The sequence below is a fragment of the Lithobates pipiens genome, unplaced genomic scaffold (assembly GCF_037356315.1).
Source record: "Lithobates pipiens isolate NorthernLeopardFrog02 unplaced genomic scaffold, aLitPip1_a1.2 Scaffold_3, whole genome shotgun sequence".
In the NCBI taxonomy this organism is placed as follows: domain Eukaryota; kingdom Metazoa; phylum Chordata; class Amphibia; order Anura; family Ranidae; genus Lithobates; species Lithobates pipiens.
The window spans coordinates 78,969,091-78,993,601 of NW_027507790.1; the positions used below are offsets into that span (position 1 = coordinate 78,969,091).

At 42.3% G+C, this 24,511-nt stretch overlaps 1 protein-coding gene across 1 annotated transcript in view; it reads right to left on the reverse strand.

The window, feature by feature from the left end:
- Nucleotides 1–24,511, reverse strand: part of ATP6V0A2 (ATPase H+ transporting V0 subunit a2) — a gene marked incomplete in the record, with an annotated part of 78,906 nt that overhangs the window by 42,254 nt on the left and 12,141 nt on the right. Inside the window, 6 exon segments of the mRNA XM_077461855.1 lie at nt 1,222–1,434; nt 3,302–3,395; nt 10,346–10,428; nt 15,149–15,275; nt 19,919–20,019; nt 22,933–23,070. Coding sequence (XP_077317981.1) covers nt 1,222–1,434; nt 3,302–3,395; nt 10,346–10,428; nt 15,149–15,275; nt 19,919–20,019; nt 22,933–23,070 — 756 coding nt within the window.

A 24,511-nucleotide genomic window follows, 5' to 3' on the forward strand; every position in this document is an offset into this window, starting at 1 on the left:
ATGATCGGATTTTCAGACAACGTTGTGCGACCTGTGTATGTAAGACAAGTTTGGGCCAAAATCCGTCGGAATGTCCGACCGTGTGTAGAGGGCATAAGTCTAAACCTTTTTTGACACTTGTTGCTTACAAGGTTTTGCTCGAAAATTATGTAGAACCCCCAAACACACATATAATTATTATATATATTTTAGCAGAGACCCTAGAGAATAAAATGGCGGTTACTGCAATATTTTTTGTCACACTGTATTTGCGCAGCCCAATTCTTTTGTATAATGTGAAAGATGTTACGGCGTGAGAATCATGATCTTTATTCAAAGCAAAAGAAAACAGAAGGTTTTTTTATCCTAAAAAAGGGTTGGAAACCCTTGTGTTTTTTCACCTTAATGCATCCCATGTGAAAAACTTCTGACAGTGACTGGCCCCCTAACCCCCTCCCCCCCCCCGTTTTACTCTCCTGATCCTGTTCGTTTCCTCGGCGGAGACATGCTCACCTTCTCTGCCCAGGGTTCTTGGCTCTTGATTGGATCAATTGATGGCAGCACAGCCATTTACACCCGCTGCTATCAAATCCAATGATGCGGGTGTCAGGGGGTGGGGTCGAGTCCAGCATTCTGTATCTATGGATGCAAATGCTGGACACGAGAGAGCACAAAGTAAACCCCTGGGAGAGCGCTTCTCCTAGGGCACTGATGGCGAACCTTGGCACCCCAGATGTTTTGGAACTACATTTCCCATGATGCTCATGCACTCTACAGTATAGCTGAGCATCATGGGAAATGTAGTTCCAAAACATCTGGGGTGCCAAGGTTCGCCATCAATGTCCTAGGGGGTTATACGATGCAGGGAGGAGCTGATGTGTGTGAGTGCAAGTTTCCATTAAATTACTCTAGCCATTTACAGCAGAAAACTTTTCCGCAACACCCGCTGCGTGTCTCTACACTAAATGTAGACAACATTCTGTTACTGCATACAAAGTGCAATACAATACAAAGATTGTGTTGGGTTAGTGATGGTTACAGTTCCAGCAGATCTCTCAAACTGTACAAATACACATGGAAAATCTTGCCATACATACCTTTACAGCCCACTGTACAGTTTAATACTAGCTGAATCATGAAAACCCACACTTCATGTTAATTTGAAAAGTACAGATAAAAAAAATATGACATAAAAACTATGAAATAATGTGCAAAAAAGATCACAACAATTAAAGGACTTACTGAGCCTTCCTCAAGTGCATGTCTCAGGGTTTGAAGATCGGCTACAGGACACCATACTTCAGCAATCAGACATTTGTTGGTGACATCAAAACTGCATAAATTCAGCACATGATATACAGCTTTCATTTTTTTGACTTGAATAACCCACTTGAAGATGGACTCTGATGCCTTGTAAAGAACTTGTTTGAGATATTCCTCAGTTTGGGAGATCACCTACAAGGAACAGAATATATACTTGAGAAATACTTGGAAACATTGGTTACAGAGCCAAAAATAATCATATCGATAGCCATTAAGATTTTAAAAGCCTTAAAAAGGGAATTTGTACATTGTCCATGTACTGGAACAAAAGAGAAAAGGCCCTGTGTTAGATCTATATTTATTTGAGCAAAGCTTTCACAGGGCTAAGATCCCTCTGCTGGTCAAGGACACAGCACCGCAATCATGGGAACAAGGACAGTATCATATGTTCCTTCCTAACGTAAATGTTACTAAACTCATGATTCCCTATACCTGGTCTCCCACAGTACACAGAACATGGAAATGCAATCATTTTAGTAAATATAAACTGCTAAATACCTTTTCTTATCAGCAGTATATAGCAGTCTTGTGACTTCTATCATTGTTCAGCCAAGCACTGTTTAAAGCTTGTAGGAAGAGTTTTGACTGACCTACGAGACTGTAGGATCCCTGACTCTGTCTGGACAGTGCCGATTGGCCTTATGCTGATCACATGCACTCTTCCAAGAAAAAAAAAACCTCTCTAGCAAAACTTAAACTGAGCATGTGCAGAGTGCCTCCATTGGCTCTGTGTTATCAGGAAATCATCAGGAGACAGTGGAAGGAGGGGAGGATCAGAGAAGCCATGTACAAATTGCCTTTTTTACACAATGCAGAGGATTAACCCCTTAGGTTCCACAGTGAGTATAACTAGCATGCTTTACTGCATATACATAATAATTTTACTGTTGTGGGTTTAGTAACACTTTAAATACCCAATATTGTAAATTGCATGGCAAGGAAGCAAAGGGAAGGCAAGTATAAGCACCAGGATCGAGGGCAGGTTAGTAAAACAGAACCCCGGCCAAAAATATTGAATAGCCTAGTAAAAGATAAACTACATGGGAAAAAAAAGGCTTGGATGGATTGAAACATTTTAGTACTCGCAAGATTATAATTAATTTGCTTTGATCCAGTATGCCAGCCTTTCGCAACCTTTTCAACACAGAGGAACCCTTGAGATAGTTCCCCAGTCTCGGGAGAACCCCTGCTAAAAATGAGAAATCTACAACTCATGATACATAAGTGAGCTGGTCAGTGGGAAGAACGGTACTTAAACTTGTGGTTATTGGGAAGAATTACCTCCTTACAGATAGCTAAAAAAGATCAATGGTGTGAGTGGGAACTTATCCGAAAGGCAGAAATGGTCCAATGCTGAAGGAACCCCTAGCAACCTCTGGAGGAACCCTAGTTGAGAATCACTGCAGTATGCCAATACCCCATACCTCTAACGGCCATCAACAGCATACCATGTCAATAATTTTTCAAATCGTATGATTTTGGATGACAGAGTCATACAGGTTCCTGCCATTTTTTTTTTTATATCCTTTTATTATAAAATGTCTGGTGTTGTCACACTGCTCACACTTATACAGCATTTCCATGGCCTATATATTTATGCACGTGTAGTGAAGACGTTCTCTTATATGTTTGTTAGTCTGTCTGTATTTGTTTGTCCAATGACAATGTTGTCATTAGATGGTGGAGGTTCATTGATTTGATTTTGTAACTTGTGCAATTCATTTTTGTGTATTTATACAATCAATACATTTTTATTAGTTTAATTTTTCAGATACTATATCTCTGTGGCTCTGTGTGTGGCATCTTTTTCTATGCCTTTACTTTTTGGTGCGATTTATTTTCCTTATTGCAAGTAGAGGCGTATCTGGCTTTCCTTATTGTTTAGTTTGGCTTCTATACCCTTTCTTGTCTTTTCCATTATTAGTTACATTGTTAGGAGGACTATGAATCCCACACCTACGTTATGTACATGATAAGGCTAGCTCCTAGCTTAGCTTACCGCCTGCAAGTCTTGAATTCTTGTGTTCAATCCAAATATTATCTCTTGTCGTTCCTCAGAAGAGTTTGGGTATGGATACACGTGACAATGGTAACTGTAATGCAATAGCAAAAAAGCAAAATTAACACTAAATGTGGAGGTGATTTAATGTACCGTATCTCTCAGCAGCAAACAATGGTTTTGACTGAAAGGAAATATATAGTTGTTTATAGAAAACATTTTAGATATGCAATGTGGATGCAATCAGTTTAAAGCAAAATATATGTTGAGGGTCCATTCAAACCAAACCAGTGCATTGTGGGGCGTTTAACGCATGTTATATATAGGCATCAACATGCATTGTGTTAAGGCAGCCAAGTTACCCGCACATGCAGCCACCGGACCTTAGCTATAGCTCAGACATGTACCATTTCTTGTAATGCTTTATTGTGCAGTTTAACACTGGTACACCATAAAGACCACTCTTTTGCGCACATGACCAATATACACCAAAGTGTAGGGTGCTGGGGCAACCTGTGGATGGCGCCACACAAATGAAAAATACGTTGCCAGTCTACCTTAAAGCAGTATTAAACCCAAAACCAAAGATATAATATATTGCAGCTTACCAATAATTACATGTGGTGGCTACAAACTTTTATTTTATATATTTTTTATTTTTTTTAGGCTTATCCCCTCTGTTTTCACCTGGTGATCTGGCCAGTAACACATCTCCTGTAATAAAGTGTCACACTCACAACACACAGCCATTAATGTCTAAACCGCTGGCAATAAAAGTGAGTACACCCCAAGTGAAAACATCCGAATTGAGCCTAATGTGTCAATATTTTGTGTGGCCACCATTATTTTCCAGCACTGCCTTAACCCTCTTGGGGTTAAGGCAGTGCTGGAAAATTCAGTTCAGCAGAGCTTCACAGGTTGCCACTGGAGTCCTCTTCCACTCCTCCATGAAGACATCACAGAGCTGACGGATGTTAGAGACCTTGCACTCCTCCACCTTCCATTTGAGGATGCCCCATAGATGCTCAGTAGGATTTAGGTCCATCATCTTTACCCTCAGCTTTTTTTTTTTTTTAGCAAGGCAGTGGTCAGCTTGGAGGGGTGTTTGGGGTCGTTATATATGTTGAAATACTGACCTGCGGCCCAGTCTCCGAAGGGAGGAGATCATGCTCTGCTTCAGTATGTCACAGTACATGTTGGCATTCATGTTTCCCTCAATGAACTGTGGATCCCCAGTGCCGGCAGCACTCACGCTGCCCCAGACCATGACACTCCCACCACCATGCCTGACTGTAGGCAAGACACACTTGTCTTTGTACTCCTCAGCTGGTTGCCGCGACACACGCTTGACACGATCTGAACCAAATAAGTTTATCTTGGGCTCATCAGACCACAGGACATGGCTCCAGTAATCCATGTCCTTAGTCTGCTCGTCTTCAGCAAACTGGGGGTTTTCTTGTGCATCATCTTAAAAGAGGCTTCCTTCTGGGACAACAGCCATGCAGACCAATTTGATGCAGTGTGTGGTGTATGGTCTGAGCACCAACAGGCTGACCTCCCCCACACCCCTTCAACCTCGGCAGCAATGCTGGCAGCACTCTCGTCTATGGCGAGATTAGAGTATTGATATCCATACCTGTGCATTGATCAGCATACCTCTGGCGGAGTGGTTCTACCTGCCTGCAATGATCACTGTTTCTATCATTTGACCATCCACTGTGCAAATCCCTTTGATTTAGGGTAAGAGTCAGTACTATTGGGTGTTGGTGACGGCTTTTTCTAACCAGCGTACCAGTATTCATCTTGAGAAGTGTTTTGGCCCTTCATAAACTTTACATTTCTTATTGGACTTATATTTAATAAGCACTGCACCTCTTCATTTATTTCTTCCATTATACCCAGCAATATTGTGTCAGCTGCTGTTTGCCTGTTACTGATCTTAAGTGCAACAGATTTGTTAGCAATATTTTATGTGTGGCCCAAGACAATTCCTCTCCTTCAAATGTGGCCTAGGAAGGTTAAAAGGTTGTACACCCCTGTTTTAGAGGGATGTTCTTTAACTTCCTGTTTTGCCAAGGGACAGAAAGTTACCCCTCCATTACTCGAACCAAAATGGAAAAAATAAATAAAAAGAAGTTTTGTTCTTTTTCTTCTTTAAAGTGGTTGTAAAGCCACTGTGCAATATTGCTACAATCTCCTCTGTTATGTTAAATGATGTGCCCTAGTGTAAGTGTTTAGAAAAATATGCCCTTGTATACCTTATTTCCTAGTGCGGTTTGGCACTCACGTGACTGCCCACCGTTCTCCTTCTCACCTCTTCCTGGCTGATGTCAGTGGGGTATTCTCAGCCCCTCCCTCTGTAGTTATCAGACCTGGAGAGGAGAGTGGCGAGCAGTCACATAACTACAGGGGGAGAGGCCAAGAATCCCCCACTGACATCAGCCAGGAGGAGGAGAGGAGAGAGAGCGGCGGGCAGTCACGTGAGTGCCAAGCAGCGCTATGAAATAAGGTTTACAGCAACTTTTTTTTTTTTTAAAAACACATACACTGTAGTACATCGTTTAAGGTAACAGGGCAGATTGTAGCAATAAGACCCAGTCAGGATAGCGGCAGGAGGGGAGGGTCAGAGAGCAGACCGGAGCGGACAGGCAGGGAGGGGAGGAGGACAGAGGAGACAGCTGATAATGGAGGCGCGTGAACTGACCACGGTGTCAGGGCTCAGCAGCCATGGTAAACCATGGTCAGTTTACAGAGGGGAGGGCAGAACCAGGCAGGATCAGCCAGGTATTTTAGATGATACAAAGGGCCAATTTACACAGCATAAGCACTGCATTCATGCTTTAAAAAGGACAGGATTTGTTTTTTTTGTTTTTTTGGAAGGGGCCAGGGTTCAGTCTCCTAGAAGAAGTCTAAGTCTGTGTACCTGGTTGTTCTGGGACAGTGTCCTCTTTCGCTCTATTTTGTGGAGCAATACAGGCAGAATTACTAGAAGAATGGCATGGATTAGTCTGAAATGAGTCTAGGAAATTCTCAGAGCATCAAATACACTAACAGAGGTAACTTGCTCTTGAACCTGGAAGTCAGGATGCCCACATCCTCACCACTGACATATGAGGTTCAAGATGTCCCCCTTGGTTCAGACAGTAAGCCACATTTCATCTGTACACTCCTGGGATGCATGAGGACATCGGGGAGAGCAAGATGACTGAACAGCGTTTATGTCCATGAGATGATCAGGCTTTCTTCCTTGAAGACTGCATGAATAAGGTGTCCCCTTGTCAATTGATGTAGGCCACAGCAGTGGTGTTGTTCAATTTACCCTAATCGGGTGTTCAGTGGTGCACAGGCATTTTTATCTTTAAGCACCATAATGCTGATGGGGAGCTTGGCTTCCTCTGGAGACCATGTTTCCTGTACTGTGAGAGATTAACACTCCTTCCCAGCATCCCCAGCCTGGCATCACCAAGCTAGAGTTCCTTGCTTAACTGGATAGGAGCATGGTCAGGTCAATAAAGAATTTAGGTTTGTTCCATGCCAACAAGAGGTTGTGTTGGAGAGGCCTTGAATAGAGTTGGGTAAAAAGCATAGCCTCAAACACCAAAAGGCCCAAAACACTCAAGGAGACTCTCACAAAGAGACTCTTTAACCTCAAGGCTTGAGGTGTGAGATATAAGACCAGCTTGAAATTGGATTACATAACAGAAAATATGAATTATCTGAATAGTCATGTGGATGTTTGCAGATAGCTGGAAGGGTAATAAGTCCTTCAGAAGAAGGTCACCCAGATACCCTGTGACCTGAATGCCTTTAGTTCTCAAGAGGGGAAGAAGGGTGCAAGAACCTTTGTAAATACTTTGGAAGCAGAGGACAGGCCAAAGGTCAGTGTAACAAATTGGAAATTATCATTTCCTACTGCAAAATGCAAAAAGTACTGATGAGGTGGGTAAATGTGAATATGCAGATAAGCATCTTGAAGAAACTTTGTAACTAGGCGGTACTTGTTTAGGGATTTTAGGTCCAGCATAGGACATATTACCCCCTTTGGGCTTTGGTACTGTGAACAGCTTTGAATGGAAATCTCTCAACCTGTCCTACTACCGGAAGGACCAATCCCTGGGACAAGAGTTGGTTCAGAGCAGTCTGCAAATATAACTGTCGTTAAGCAGATTTTGGTTATTTGAGAGAGTGGAGCAGTGAAGAGTTTGAAACTTTGTACCCAATTTGAAATCAACAATTAAAAACACACAGGTCTGGGATGTCAGCGACCAAGAGACATAAAAACTAACAGACATCTTTTGTAACCTTCTGCTATGGAAGTAGGGCTTTTCCTCCTGTGACATATTTGACAAATTTGTTAAGTCCCTCACTAAAGAGATGTTCTCCTATAAAGGGCATATGTGTAAGGTTTGTGTTACTTTGCTGGGCCTGAGAGAGTAAAGAGAGCCTTTAATAGCATCTCAAACTTTGTCCTCAAAATCTTTGAATGAAAGAACAATGAGGAGAGAAAGATGCTTGTTTAAGACAAACAGCAGTGTCTACTACAGCAACATTCCAAAGTTCAGCAATGATTCTCAGAGCGGTGAAAATCTTTTCAGGAATGACCCAATAATCGTAAATTGCCCATTCTATTTGATCACGAATAGGGAATGTCTTTTTAGACTTGGCAGGTCAATTAGTACCCAAGGGGGCATGGTGAGCACAGAGGACAATCAAGTGTGATAATTCTGAGGCTTTTGCACACAGCATAAATTAATATATCAGTTTTGGCAAGCATATTGCGTAAAGCCATTAGATCAGAAGTATAGGAGCCTGGGGGTGAGAATTCTTCTGCGACCTCCTCTAACACTGCCTCTGGGTCCTCTCCCCCCCCCCCCCCCCCTTCTCAATATCTGCATCCTCTAGGAGGTATTTTGTTTCTAACTCCTGGTAGTCAACACCGGGGCAGATAAGGAGCCTGGCGCCTTCGAGCTCTAGAAAGTGATGGAGGTATTAAAGCAGTTAGTCGTCTGAGAAATTGTGACATAGTTGGGAGAAAGGCCTTTAAGTCCGGTAGGTCATTTGTCAACTGTCTGGGCTAACGCTATAATTGGATAGAGAGACTGGTGTTCAAATAGGGCCCCGTTCATGTGCAAGGGAAGTAGCATTGCTCTAAGCGGATTGAGTGTTTTGCTGGCCTTCAGCAGAGTGAATGTCTGTGTAAGATTTTGCCACAGTTCTTTTGAGTCTGTTTTTGACCATTGCGATCTGTGAGGGTATTACTCCGTGGGGTACTTACGGAGTAGAGTGTGGAAATAGGGTTAGCATGTCGTGAAGGAGTATGCAGCAACCTGGGTGTCAAATGTTTCATAGTGAAGTCCTCATGGCAGAAGGGTGGGAGAAGCACCTGTGTACCTTATAAAAAGCTCCAGGCGGCCGCCTAAGCAGCAGTGGTGTGATGCAAGAAAGAGCCATCACCAACACTCTGATGCAAATACCATTCAGTTTTTATAGTGCAAAGTGACGTGTCATATAAAGCCAAATGTTTTTGGGGGCACACAGGGTCCCTTCCTCAAAGTGACATAATGATCCCTGAACTCCCACTATATTACCTTGAAGAAGGGACCCTGTAAGCCCCAGATATGTAAGCTTTATATGAACTGCACCAAATCAAAGTCCATGTTATGTGTATAGGAGTGCTGGTGACGGCTCACCTGTTATACTGTGGTCTATGGGGTGCCATCCACTAGTGTCATTACAAGAACCCACTGGTCACTATAGTCAATATTAGAAGTGTAGCCCATACCTACATTGCTATAGTGTGACATAACACCTCAGTCATCCACCTGGGGCTAAGCTCTGAATGGTGGACTTTTAGTGCCATTAGAAAACGGCTAATACTGTATATATACTATTCAGGATACACATAATAGATGTAAAAGCGGTGACAGGTGACAGTCTTACCTGTCTGTGTTGCTGGTTCCTATATAAAGCCAGGCTTAGCCCATCATGGTGGGCATACCCCCCCCCCAAAAAGGAGTCTTCAGAGTCTGGTTTCATTGGGATAGACTAATCGCCCTGGACCTATACAGCACCCTGCAGCTAACTACATCCATTTTACCAAGTGCTAAGGTTAGTGCCCAAGCAGGATCTAGTGCTGAAGCATATTACAGGCCATCTACAAGTTGTGGGGTTTGGGTACAGCTCCCAAGATTTTACAATGGTTGCACCGATCCAAATGTACTGCCCATATTGTTGCATTAGAAGACAGTGAGGAACTAATTGAAGAATGTGAAGTAAAATAATAAACTAGTCAAGTGAAGAATGATTTAATTATAATGGGAGATCCATCACCTTAGGACACAAAAATTGAGGACTCTCAGAGTGGGGTAGGCTTACAAGGGGGACACCCAGGGGGAATGTCCTCAAAAGCCTGCCAGTTTCCATCACCTGAAGGTAGCAGACTATAACCCGGGGTCTAGGAATACTTTGTCTATGTTCTGTAGTGATACCCAAACATATTGAATTTACTGGCAATTTAAAATTCCTCTATTTCTTTGGTGCGGGCACAGGTAGGATTCACCTTAGGACACTAGCAAAAAGCTGAGAAATTAGGCTAGGGTATAATCATCTGAAAGTAACAGCCTTTCAAATTTAAAGGTTTTGTTTCCATCGTTTGTATTAGTTTTACAATGAAAATGGCGATACAGATGAAAATTGATTTGTACATTACTGAACATACAGAATTAAGGTTGTCAGCTCAAATTTAAATTTTAAATAGTTAACATCTAACCAAGCATTTTAACAGCTAGCATAATCATACACACACACACACACACACACACACACACACACACACACACACACATATATATCAATTCCTAATACTGCACCCTAGCAAAGTATCAGAGACAGAGTGCCTGTGCTGTAAGCCAAACTGGCCTTACCGCATTGCACAATGCTGCCGGCAAGGTGTGTAGGTTGTTTTACTGCAGGAAAAAAAAGATCACAGCAACTTTACTGTAAAAGTTGAAAATAGTGATGCAAATGTCTCTACAGAACACTCACCAGTCACAGATCTTTTTCACTTTCTGTCCAATCTGGTCTCCCCAGTAAGAAATTAGGAACACAAACCACTTTGTTGGCTCTTCCTTTAAAAATGAAAAAGGTAAAAAAATAAAAAAGAAGAAGAAATAGTTCTGTATCAAAATTAAACCTTAACACATAATAACACTTTAAGATGACAACAAACTGACACCAAATATATATGAACCAGCAACAAACGGTAGGGCTCTAAAAGGACACAGTTACTCGCTTTTCTTCTTTTGAGGGCTTTTCTTGACCAATTTTATGTTAAAAAAAAGTTCAACAACCTTCCAGAATAGAAAATAGATGAGCTTCCTTCACAGTGTGGGGGGGGGGGGGGGGGGGTTGTTTCAGCATTTCCATCCAAAGAAATACCCATTCAGCCTGTAGGCATATACAGTACATGCAGCACTACTGCTCTGGTCTTACCCTTTAGACCTTTTGTCTGCCTCCCACATATGAGGACAGTCTTCATATACACTCTGTGCACATCATTTTCAGCCCCTTGCTGCTTTGGCTCCCCATTGAGACCTCTTCTGCCTGCTGGGGTGGAGCCCAGATCCATAGTCAGGTCTTTACAAAAAGCCCAACACACACCTGACCAATTGTCATCCCACCCAGATTGCTAAAAAATCTTCAGGTTTCAAGTCCCAAAATGGACTTTACAAAACCATGGAGGAAACTGAACAGCCAGTTTCCTCTGACTTAAGCAAACCCCCTGAAGCCCCTTAACCCGCTTGGTCGAGACTCAGGGGTTATGGCCTCTATTTAGACCCTGGCATGGTACTGCACTGCCAATACAGTGAGTGTGTGTGTGTACACATATACACACTGTACGTCTATATGTTAATTGCTTTAATTGACTTGAAAGTGACCCACTATGGCTACTACAATTTTTTGCAAAGTACTACAGAGTTCCTCCTCAGTAACCTTTTGCAGTTTCATTTATCATCCCATTTAACATCTGCCTCCTCCTTACTTGACAGAGATAATACACAAATGTATTAAATCCTAGCAGCAAACACCAGCAAGTCTCCTACTTTATGATTTAGAAACTGAATGTGTTGTCCTAGTGTTGACAGATATGCCAACCAGTCCTGTGTTCAGGCTAGTTTTTCCTATCCTCTTCGATTTACCAAGTCTATACAGGAGTGGTGTTCCTAGTGTCTAATCAATACTGCCATCTTTCTTATTCACATCAATCCCATTCAAGAATTGACCCGGCCCTAGCATTTCTAGATTACCATCTCTAATTACGATCGCCACTTCCCTGTCCAGACTTGTATCAGACCATAGTCCCTTACTAGTGGAAGCTGCTTGAAGAAAATACCTCCTGGAAGTTCCCACAAGACCTATGATTTGTCTGAAGATTGTTTGGCCTAATATTAACAATAGCTCATCAGATGCTTTAACACCTTTAAAAGGGACACCTTTAGGGGTCTTCTTTAGTACAGTTTCTCAAATGAAAACATTCCTGTAACTCTATGCACACCCTAGTGACCACTTCGGCTCAAGTGAAATCAGTTATACTTGACCCCTCTAGTTCCAACAAGAGGTTATACATACCTGCAGCCAAATCTTTTTTTTCTAAGCAATCCATTTTTGAGAGGAGACAAGTTCAGCTCTATGTTAGCATTTTTGGCTAAAGGAAAACCATTTTTCTCCTTCTACCATTTTATCTATACACGGCCCAGGTGACTCACTTGTTACTACCCACCTAACATAAATGTTACTATTATAAAGAATATGGCAGTAATGAGAAAAACCACATTCTAAAGAATCATTGGTAGACAATGATTCCTATTTGTTAGCAATCTCCTCTCCATGTCTTACACTTGCACAGTGTGACTCCTCACTGAATAGAATGGACTTCCACTTGAATTTTAAAAGCTGTACATAGACTTTTTAATCTTCTCAATGCTCTAAGATTGGCACTAAGCACTTTTTTTTTTTTTTGCAGAAGCACATAATAGTATGGACACCATTACACAAGTACATAGTGTGGTTTCCAAAAAAACACACACACACTTTAGCTTTAACATTTCATGCAACTTGTAAAAGCTTATTTTGTGTAGATATCCAAAAGTCCAGAGACCGCTGCTGTAAGTGGAAGTGACTTGCATAGAAAAGTCAGATTACTTCCCCTGTCCCTGTGAGCAAGCCAATAATGGTGAAATGTGTCAAGGAAGGTTGGTTGTGGGGTGGGAGAAATCACTGTATGCAATCAAATACACAGTTTTTTTTTTTTAGAAATACTGGAAGAAGAGCTAATTGGAGCGCAACGTTTTCCAATTTTCAATATAGAGTGGAGACAGACTGTGATGGCCAGCACTCAAAATTGTTCAGGAGAGGCTGGTTTTTAATGGAGTCATGGACCTGTGTGTTGAATATGCTTTAAAAAGGTGGCATATAGGCTTTTTCTTCTTCATCTATTTTTTTTTTTTAGGTACTTTGAAATTATGCTATGAAGTCTCTTCTTATGTATCAAACACCATCTCAAAACTTAGGCCTTACCATTATCTTTTGATATGGCAGCTCTAAAGAGATTTGGTTGAAGAATTTGGCATCGCTTACTGATGTTCCACATAGGATAAGTGAGCCCACATCCTGTGCAAAGCACTGCTGTGGGACATAACACTAGAGTGGGATTTAAAGCAGATTTCCGCCAAAGTTTTTTTTTTATTTTATTTTTTTTTTTTTAAGTCAGCAGCTACAAATACGGCAGCTGCTGACTTTTAAAATATGGACATTTACCTGTCCAGCGAGCCCGCAATGTCCTTACCTGAAGCCAGTCTGTCCCTCGGCTCTCGGGTGGAGGCGCTGCCATCTTCGGTAAGGGAATCCGGAAGTGAAGCCTTGCGGCTTCACAGTCTTGTTCCCTACTGCGCATGCGCGTTCTCACTGGTTCCTGCTGTCTTCTGGGACATGGTGGGGCTTGACATGGCGTAGATCACCGAGGAGTCTGCGGTGAGCTATGCCCGGAAGTGGGAGCAATACCTGGATTATACAGTTATATGCCCCCCCCCCCCACCCCCGAAAGGTGCCAAATGTGACACCAGAGGGGGGAGGAATCCAATCAGCAGATGTTCAATTTTTGGGTGGAACTCCGCTTTAAAATGTAAAACTTAAAATACACAAAAAAAAAAACAAAAAAAGACATATTACTGTGAGAACCAAGTATAGCGTCACCCTCCCCTACCTTCCTTCACATCATCTGTTTAATAGTTAAAATGGTGAGTAAATAGTACATTTTTAGTGAGGGCAGATCTTGAGTTATTATTGCAGAGTTACCTTGAAGTAGGACTCATGCTCTTCAATATTTTTATTATTAAATGTAATTGTAAAATTTGTAGATTACCCACTAGCAGAAATGTTGATTAGAGACTACAACTATGCTCCCTCTCTGTTTAAAAGAGGAGCTCCAGTCCTTTTTGTGTTTATTAAAAGTCAACAGCTACAAAACATACATTCACCTGTCCCAGAATCCAGCGATGTGCTCACCTGAACCTTCGCTTCTCTCCCTCTCCACTTCCTGATGCCAGCATTTCAACTGTGGGCAACCAGCTGTGACAGCTTGCGGCTTTACAGCAGGTGCGCACTGCGCATGCACGGGTCGTGCCTCCCCCACCGAATGGTCTGGCAGTCGTCTGGGACCTGCAACATGTCCCAGAAGACTGCAGGGAGAGAACTTCTGCTTTGATCGCCTAGGCGATACAAGCAGATACCTGTCAAAACTAGAGACCTGACCGCACCCTCCAACCACCCCCCACCCACCCAATACAATTTTTTTTTTTAAAGGGGAGGGGTGCTTAAAGCAGAACTTCCCCCTTTGGGTGGAGCTCCTCTTTAACAGTTGTATGATGTCACCCATAGAGGAATATACTGTGTTTACAAAATGCCAACATTATTTACAGCAAACTGATCTTTTTTTGTATCTAAGGAAAAAAAAAAAAAACAACACACACACACATACACACTTTAAAGCCAAATTCCCCTATTACAAAAAATTATAATAAATGCACATATTTTGCAGGGAAAAAAAATTGCATTTATAAATTTTCTTCATATAGGAGTCTGCAAAGCACTGCACCTGTGATCAGTGGATCATGGGTACAACGTCAGGCTCCTGCACACTGTCATGGGGAGGGAGGTTTAGTGATAGGTAACACAGGCTTAACATGCAAAAGGTGAAGCTAGCCCTTATATACAGACACACACACACACACACACACACACACACACACACACACTGAAAACAGCATAATCCTAAAGTTAAATCTGTAAACCCAACATTTGATATTCCTGATTCATGTGTCTGCTGTACCATGTACTTGTGTGAAAAAGTATTCAGTTTTCTTTGTATTGCTTCCTTTATATGACATCCCTAGTGTTCCTGCCAGTCCCTCTGCTTTCGTATTAAAAACTGACCACACTAGGTAGAAGAGCACAGTGAGGTCCGTTTTTTGGCTGTGCTGATAACTCAGCCTACTCTCCTCCAATGATCAGGCTTGTGCTGACCCCCCCACCGCCCAGCCACTAACTGGGAAGATCAGTGTACTGCTGTTAGACCTCACTGAGCTTCTTATGCAGCTGAGAACAAAAGGTTACACGACACCTATACAAAAGGAGAAAAAGGGTATATATTATATATATATATAAAAATGTTATGTTATATGTATACATAAATGGTTTCCCTTTTTATTTCTAATTCTCAACTGGTTGTTTTACAAAGTGTTAGAATTACCACTTAGCTAGATGTTAGAATGCAGGGAAGGACCTACTCACAGTTTCAGGGTCATTCAGAAACACATCTAGCTCCTTGTAAGTGAAAATGGTGTAGCCTTTACAAACCCTCCACAGCATCTTTTGAAAAGATTCAAGTTTTGTACAGTGAACTAGGCCTGAAACAAACCTGCCAAAAAAAAAAAAAAAGAAGAAGTGAAATGATTTTTTGTAAACAGTTTCTACTATGATCTCACTGTACTCTATGTAGTAAATACAAAATGCTAGGCAAGCTTCAGCAAAACATTTGAAACACAAACAGCAAGGTAGGGGTATAAATCGAATGTCTCACGATGCTCCTTTTTTTTTTGCTTAACCACTTTAGCCTTGGAAGGATTTACCCCTTAAAGACCAGGCCATGTTTTGCAATACGGCACTGTGTTGCTTTAACTGACAATTGCACGGTCATGCGATGTTGTACCCAAACAAAATTGAGGTCCTTTTTTCCCCCCCAAATAGGAGCTTTTTTTTGATGGTATTTGATCACCTCTGCAGTTTTTATTTTTTGTGTTATACATTTTTTTTTTTTAAATAAGCGTATATTGATTGGTTTGTGCAAAAGTTATAACTGGGAATGGCAGCGATCTGCAATTTTTAGCAGGATTGCGGCAGACAAATCTGACCCCAAATGAGACTTTTTGGAGATCAGTGACACCAATACAGTGATCAGTGGTAAAAGAAAAAAAATGCACTAATCAGTGTATAAATTTACAACGCCCATACATGTGTGATTCTATAGTCACATGGGCTGCTCAGATGTGATAGGGAAGAAATGCTCAGCATAGAAAATCAAATACGTGTAGAGCTGCCAACACTGCTCTGCAAATTCCCTATCTGAAATGGGGACTTGGACATTAGGCGTAGATAGAGAGCAGCAGGATCAACCAGGTTTTTTTGTCAGAATACAGAAAATTCATCTCATAAAGACTGAGTGAGTATGAACAACATGTTATACAGCATTTATTGATGTTTTTTTTTTTTTATTATTATTACGTGGGTTTACTGACTGACACTCTAACCCATTCAAGTAAAAACCCAGAAAATGAAAACTTCTACCTCAAATTATTCCATTATAGCTAGAGCAAGAAAAGATGCCAACAGATATTTTACATCACTGGATTGCTGCAACAGCAGCCTACCTTCACCTCAACTGTGGGCCCATATACAGGAGCCACATTCTTATTGTATTCTTGGTCCAGTCAGTTAAACCTCTACACACACAGAATTATTTCTCTATGCACAACATACTTACTAATGTAGCATCTTCCAGTTTGCTACTAAAATAGTGCAGGAAAATGTATTGACTAACGGTAAAAGGAGCCTTGAATCTGTGTCAAGAGTTTATTGCAGGTCAGGCTGGATGACTCATAAAAGGCAGGTCTCTGGTGCATCCCCCTGGTTCTGGAAGCTTGGAGAAATTTCTAGAAGCTGAGGCATGGAGGCCAGGAGGGTTGATCTGCATACTTAGCGGAGTTTAGCCAATCCCCTGGCAGTGGGACAGGCATGATGGCTGAGCCAGCCCTTAAATATGGAGGATCTGTAGCAGCAGAGGTGTTGGGTGGAAGATGGAGTGCTGAGGAGACTGTCAGTGGGCTGGCTTGGGAGGATCCTGACAGTAGTGCAGTTTGAAAGCAACCTTACCAAAGATCATCAACCAATCATCGGGAACAAGAAGGGCAGTGTGAGTACATCAGCACAGTCAGAGACTTACAAGGAAGAAAGACTGCCAAAGTAAGCCTTTCTGGAAGACAGCGTTGTGCTTAAATCTTTATTTTCCCTTGCCCTGGAAGATCTTCAGTAGCAGCTGGGTGGGCTGGTGAAGAAGCAGCCATTTGGGCTGAGTTCCTAGTCCTTAAAGAGGAACTGCAGTCTGCTCACATAATTTGTAATAACACCTTTACCATTCTGAAGCTTCCCTCCAACCACTTTGCATATTATATACACTGTGATTCTGTACTTGCCAAATATGTTGCAGTAATCTCCCTTCACAGAGTCCAGCTGCAACCATTTTAAGTGTGGGCAGCTGAAGCTGCTGCCTATTCAGTTCCTGGATTTACACAGAGGTACTCTGCAGCTCTCACTGACCCTCTTATGACATCCCCCATCCCTTCAAGGCAAACTCTCACAAGAGTGAGACAGAGCTGTACATGATGTCACAAGCCTAGGCTTTTTACCAGACAAGAAACAGGAAGTGAGCTGTATAAGGTATTTACTGGCAGAAAAATAATATCCCTTCACCCCATCCAAGTTGTTACCCCTAATAAAACATGAAAACAAAGCCAAGGGATTGATTTGTGTTTAGATTCAAGTAGAGATTGTGTGTTGCCTGGCTGTGGAGATGTAGGAGAGCCAGTTCTCAGTGGCTCCTGTGGCAGTAGTTCTACACTATTATAATATAATCCTTTACACATCTGATGCAAGCATTAAAGCGATTGAAAAGTCAGAATGTTTAACTTATTGCATGCCATGATGCTCTTCACTTTCAGCCTTTACTCTGTTATCCAGTTTAAGTGATGCTGGACATCATTCAACATGGAAGACCGAGGTCCTCTTTGAGTCTGCAAAGCCCTACATGGCCACATTCTTTTTAAATTATGACAGTGGGTGCTGAAAAAAGGATTTCCCATCCGATGTCATAGCGGTGGATCAGAGGGGCACAGGCAGGTGCTCTTTGGTAACCCTTTACATTTTATACCTTAAATACGGGTGTAACATGTCACCAAAGGTGAACTTATCCTTTAATAAATAGGCGCAACATACCTTTATATTCAGATATTATTCTCTGGCACATCCAAAGACTGGGTTTTCAACTTTTTGACCCATATATGGAGACAGGATTACAATTTTACTAAGTGCCACCCATAAGGCAAAGATGCAAATCTATATTAGACTGCATGCTTTATGCCAATTGAGCTACAAATTTTTGTAAATAAGAATAAATACTTGAATAGTACTTTTTGGAGTTAAATATTCTTTCTTTTGCTCCTAGTCTCCACCAGATTCCGTTTTTTTTTCCATTGTTGTGATCCGACTTCTATAAAGGGGTAGGCTATGTACATTCGGCATGGTCCCACTGTATGCAGAACACAGCCACTCTCTTGTTTGCACCTGAGGTTGACTAGGGCCTATGGAGTATAGGATTTGGAGTGTGCAGAGAGCAGTGTACGTGACCACAACTAACATGCACAGCTTGCTCCAAACAGAAGGGGGGAATTAAATCTTTGGCGTCTTATAGGGAACATTAGAATGAGACAGAAAAACACAGTAAGAAACATTTTCATGGAAAAGATTACTGGGTTAAGTAGTGGATTGGTATGGATTCTTTTTGGAGAATAAGGATAACGTTTAGTGTCACTTTAAGCACATTTGGAAGTGCTACCTTGATGTTCAATATCCCAACCAAGCATAAGCATACCACTGAGTGAAAGCAAATGTGAAAATATAACTTGAGTGCAGTTGCGTATCATCCATGGGTGCAGTGAACACAGGGCCCCCCAGGGTAGGGGTCAACTGTGTCCAAATACACTGTAAAAATGGAGTAAGTAAACACTGGACCATAACATTTCCTTGGGCCTCCGGATTTCAATCAGAGGGGCCCAAAAGGTGGTAGCATATGTGAATCTTTATTATTTTCGGGTCACAAGCAGAGGCAGCCAAAGCAACTGGTTGAACGGAACTGGTCAACCATGGCTGAGACGTGTCAGGCACTACAGCTGCACCCATCACTAAGTACATACAGCGCTGCTAAGTTTATACACACCGCCAGCCTGGATTCTCCTCTCTCCAATTCTAGAGGCTGAAAAGTGCTGGCTGGATGGGAGCTCATTGCCCAAGTTCCCGCTGGAAAGGATGCCAGCTGCAGGAGTTCATTCTGAGAGAGATGGAGGGAGAATCCAGGCCGCCGGTCTATCAACTTAGAGGGGCTGTATGTGGTGGGGTTTTGTAAGGTGTACGAGGGAGGGACTTGTGAGCAGGGACTTAACGAGGGGGATTGAGATGGCAGGGAGGGGGTGAGAACTGTGTCTGCAGGGTGGTGGGAGGCCAGTACTATGTAGTGCTGGAGCAATGACTTAGGACCTTATACTTTCCTACCATCTGCACTCCTCTCCCTGCACTAGCTACCCACCACCATACAGTCCACACTCTTCTCCTCGACATACTACCTATCGCCATACACTCCATACCCCTCTCCCTGCACATACTACCCACTGCCATATACTCCACACTCTTCCTGCACATAATACCCATCACCATACACTCCATACTCTTCTCCTGCACATACTACCCCACCTGCATACATTCCCTACCCCTCTCCCTGCAGATACTACTGACCGACAGACTGTATACTCCTCTCCCTGCACATACTACCCACTGCCATATACTCCGCTCTTGCACATATTACTTATCGCCATACACTCCACATTCTTTTCCTGTACATACTACCCATCCCCATACAGACTGCACTCCTCTCCCTCCACATACTACCCACCACCATACACTCCACACTCCTCTCCTGCACATACTACCCACTGTCATGCACTCCACACTCCTCTCCTGCACATGCTACCCACCTCCACATTGTGTGTCGAGCAATTACTACGACGTAGTATATTTTGAGCCAGAGATGGCTGTTTTGTATGCATTTCTGTTTTTATATAAGCAAAAAGAATTTGCACAAAAACTAGTGTATTATACAGAACTGCATAATACAGTACAAGCTTAGGTCTTATGGACCTGAGAAAAGAAGGGTTCACGATCATGACCATTACTCACCCCAGTTTTGCTCCAAGCCTCTGCATACAAGTATAGTCCATTAAGGAATCCTTTTCCAAAGCAGGAAATTCCTCATAAATGGTTTGTGAAGAGGTTTCATACTGAAAAAAAACAAAAAAAACACACACACACACACACACACACACACACATACCTTTATGAGAATGAGCATATAAATGCAAAAAGACTATTTCATCAAAGCGATTTCATTTTATTATGGCTAGCAAATAGGCCAGAGGACATTATTATATTGGGTCTTTGAAACAACCCTTCACCTGGCACTAACTTGTAACCCTGTCACCTGTCACATGCAAGAATTTTGCCAGCCGATAGAGTCCTGGCATTTAACAGCTGAGAAGCAGGGACATGACTTAGTGTACTGAGGGGGTGTTAAGTACTTGAGTAAAGTCAAGATCATGGTGGGGGGGGGGGGTCACATGGTACAGACTGGACCTAGTATCCAATGTGAGCATTAACACATGTACTTGCAGGTACCACAAAAGGTTTTCAGCTAGATAAAACCCTTTCAATTAAAATTCTGTTTCATATATTTGGTTTGTTCCAAAAAAGCATCAAGCATTTATGAAATGAACACTGCTAAAGAAACTTGAGTAAAGCAAAGTATTTTCTTTCTATGGGAGCACTCAGCAGGGGATCTGAGAAGAGGAGGATCAGGCTGCTCGGTGCAAAAATCATTGCAAAGAACAGGTAACAATGACGTTATTTTAAAAAATGGTCACAGATGGATTGAACCTGCCGAATCAATCAGGCTGGTTGTACTGAAGTGGATCCCATCAATCGACTACAGTACAACCAGCCTGTCAAATTTTTTTTTTCACCCGATCACTGCTGGAGATTATAGCCCCTTTATTCTGCTGGTGGGGAAGTCTCCCTGCACTCAATTTCCTATTGAGGGAGCAGTGACCTGTCTGGGAACCTCTCAGAATTCCTCATGAGCAACATGAATTACATACCTACAGGCAGATCTGTGATTCATAGGAACTGGGAAATGACATAAGCCTATTTTGACCCGTCTAATAAAAAGGTGCATTTCCATGGTGGGGAGCACATGTAATATGCACTACAATCTGCAAAGGATTTGAATATCTGTACCATTTCACAAGGATATGAACTGCACACAACCTTGATTGTTTAGACACTTTAACCACTTTAATACTGGGCACCTTTAATCCCTTACTACCGAGGCCAATTTTTAGCTTTCAGCGCTGTCACGCTTTGAATGACAATTGCACAGACATGAAACACTTTACTCAAACTAACATTTTTACCATTTTGTTCACACAAATAGAGATTTCGTTTGGTGGTATTTAATCAACACTGGGATTTTTTATTCTTTGCTAAATGAAAAAGGACAGAACACTTTGAAAAAAACAAGTTTCCATTATAAAATTTTGCTAATAAATAACTGTTCATACATTTCGGCCAAAGCTTATTCTGCTACATTTCTTTGGTGAAAAAAAAACACCCAAATCAGTGTATGTTATTTAGTCTGTAGGAAAGTTATAGAGTACACAAACTATGGTATATATCTGAAAATTGATAAATCCTGATGTACTGCGGGCCTATCATTTCTTGAGGCCCAAAAATGTCAGGACAGTACAGAATCAATCCATCCAAATGACCCTTTTTGGAATGTAGACAATCCAAGGTATTTAGTAAGAGGCATGGAGAGTTTTTGGAAGTTATAATTCTTATTTTTTTTTTTAAATACTGTCACCAGTGCATTACAGCGTCTGGTGTGGCGGTGATGAGGGATACTAACTGGTGACAGTATGGCAAAAAGATAATTTTTGATTATATTTAACATTTTTATTTTTATTTTTTATTTTTTTTAAGCACACTTTGACCAGAGCAATACAATGTTACCATAGTACTAATCATGGTAGGGGTCAGGATTTATTTTCTTCTTTTTTTTTTTTTTTTTTTTTTACACATTGTTTATAGCAATGAAATTCAGTGCTATATGCAAAAACAAACATTTTACTGAAAAAAATTGACTCAGTTTGTTGTGCTATGATTAGCTGTGATTGGCAACAGCTGATCACATGGCACGGATGGGCTGCCGTTGGCCCAGTCTGTACCATGTGATCAATCACAGCTAGCAACACAATTGTACACAATTCATGGCTTGAAAGGAAGTCATCCCTTGTTTACATCTGTAATGTGACCTACAGCTCGCTATGGGGGCATCCGAGCAGGCTCGCTCCCGAGCCGCTGCTCTGTCTCCACATTCACACATGGTGCGTGGCTTGGCCTCTCCCCTTATTGGCTCACTGTCTGTGATTGACATTAGAGTCAATAGCTCCTTGAGATGGGGCTCAGGTAAATATTAGGGGGGCTGCTATACACAGAAGGTCATTTACCTTTATGCATAGAATTTACAACCACTTAAAATGATGACTGACATTTATTATTTTTAATTTATTGCATGTTAAAAGGTAGGGAGTAATATTAGCTCCGGGTAATTTTTTCTTTAACTTCCTGGAAGTGGCTTTTTTTCTTTTCTTTTTTTAACTGACTACCCAACCAAACCTGGAGCATCTGAACCAGTGTGTGTGTGTGTGTGTGTGTGTGTGTGTGTGTGTGTGTGTGTGTGTGTGTGTGTGTGTCTCTCGACAGCTGGAAGGGAGAGGAGTCCTTCTGGAGAAGATCGCCTAAAGAGTTGCTGTCTTGGAGGCTCTGAGTTCTGAGAAGGGCAAGAAGAGGTGCTAGGGCCTTTGTAAATACTCTGGGACCGGAGGAGCAGTAGCAGAAGATTCTATGAATAAAGGAGCTGAATGGAAAGGTTTGGATAGTCAGCCACTCTTGATGAGCGCATGTGGCAGCTCCCATAGTTCCGAATAACCTTCACTGAAATTAAAGGTTTCGTTATTTTGACTGCACGTAGGCTTTAATCTACAACATGGCTTGTGTAGCTTTTCCATTAAAGTGGAGTTGCCATTTAATAAGTTAAAGTTAGCAAAAGGCTGAATAGCATATTCATATATGAATACCTCTGATGATTTCTGCACAAAGTCCTTGGTTACTCGTAGCATGTGAGTATACTCGGTTAATTCCTGGAGGTTTTTTTGTAACTTTTCCTTGTTCTTATTTACTTCCCTTAGTTCAGATTCTAGTTTCTGCAACTGTTCCTAGAAGACAGAAAATGTAGTAGAGTAAGAAGCATGTTAATGATTAAAGCGATTGTACAGTCTTTTTTTTTTTTCAATAAAAATAACAAAGATGTTTTATACTTAACTGCTCTGTGCAGTCGGTTTTGCTCAGAGCAGCCTGGATCCTCCTCTTCTCGGGTCTCCTGGCCCTCCCTACCTCAGCAGCTTGTTATGGGGGCACCCAAGCCGAGCTGCAGCTCCGTGTATCCATTCAGACATGGAGCTGCGGTTCAGGCCCGCACCCTCTTTCTTCTCATTGGCTAACTAACTTTGATTGACAGCAGTGTGGGTCAATGGTGTCGCTGTTGTGTCTCAGCCAATGAAGAGGGGAGTCCCAGATGGCTGAGGTAGTCATGGACATCTCTGGATAGAGATGGGCCTCAGGTAAGTATTAGGGGGGCTGAGGGGGGCTGCTGCACACAGCTTTTTATCTTTATGCATAGAATGCATGAAGTTAAAAAAAATAAAAAAAAAAAAAAAATTGCTACCTTTCCATCTCCTTTAATAAAACCCTTCCCTTAAGGCTCGGTTCACACAGGGGCGACTCAGATCTGACTTCAGGTCGCCCCTAGTCGCCTCAGGTCGGACAACATTTAAAAATCAATGTAAGTGAATGAGAGCCGTCTTAATGCATGCTACTGAAGTCGCTCCAAATTCAAAAGAAGTTCCTGTACTACTTCAATCCAACTTGTAGGCGACTTGTACCCATTGATTTCAATGGAGGTCGCCTCCAAGTCGGATCTCTGTCTATACGGAGGCGACTTTGACAGAGTTATTAGCTCTGAAGGGGGAACTCCATGCCAAATTTATGAAAAAAAATTGGCGTGGGTTCCCCCTCCGAGAGCATACCAGGCCCTTAGGTCTGGTATGGATTCCAAGGGGAACCCCCTACGCCGAAAAAACGGCGTGGGGTCCCCCCCCAGATCCATACCAGACCCTTATCCGAGCACGCTACCCGGCCAGCCAGGAAAAGGGGTGGGGACGAGCAACATCTCCAGGAGAAGAAGAAGGCGACAGAAGACCGGGCCACCGCCTGTAAAAGAGCTATAAGAAGGCGCGGTGGCCCGGCAGAAGAACCGAAGAGGGGGACAAGACCCCCGAAGTCGGAAGAAGAGGGCGGCGAGGAAGAAAGCCGGGCTCCTCCGCTAGCAAAAGAGCTAGAAGAAGATAGCGGAGGAGTCCGGCGAGAAGACCCCCGAAGACGGAAGACCCCCGAAGCTGTGCAATAAACTATTTTATCTTGTGTGTTGTGTTTTTTTTTGTACTTTATTTTACAGGTGAATGGGTAGGGGTACATTGTACCCCATACTCATTCACATAGGGTGGGGGGGCGGGTATCCGGGGGCCCCCTTATTAAAGGGGGCTCCCGGATTCCGATAAGCCCCCCACCCGCAGACCCCGACAACCAACGGCCAGGGTT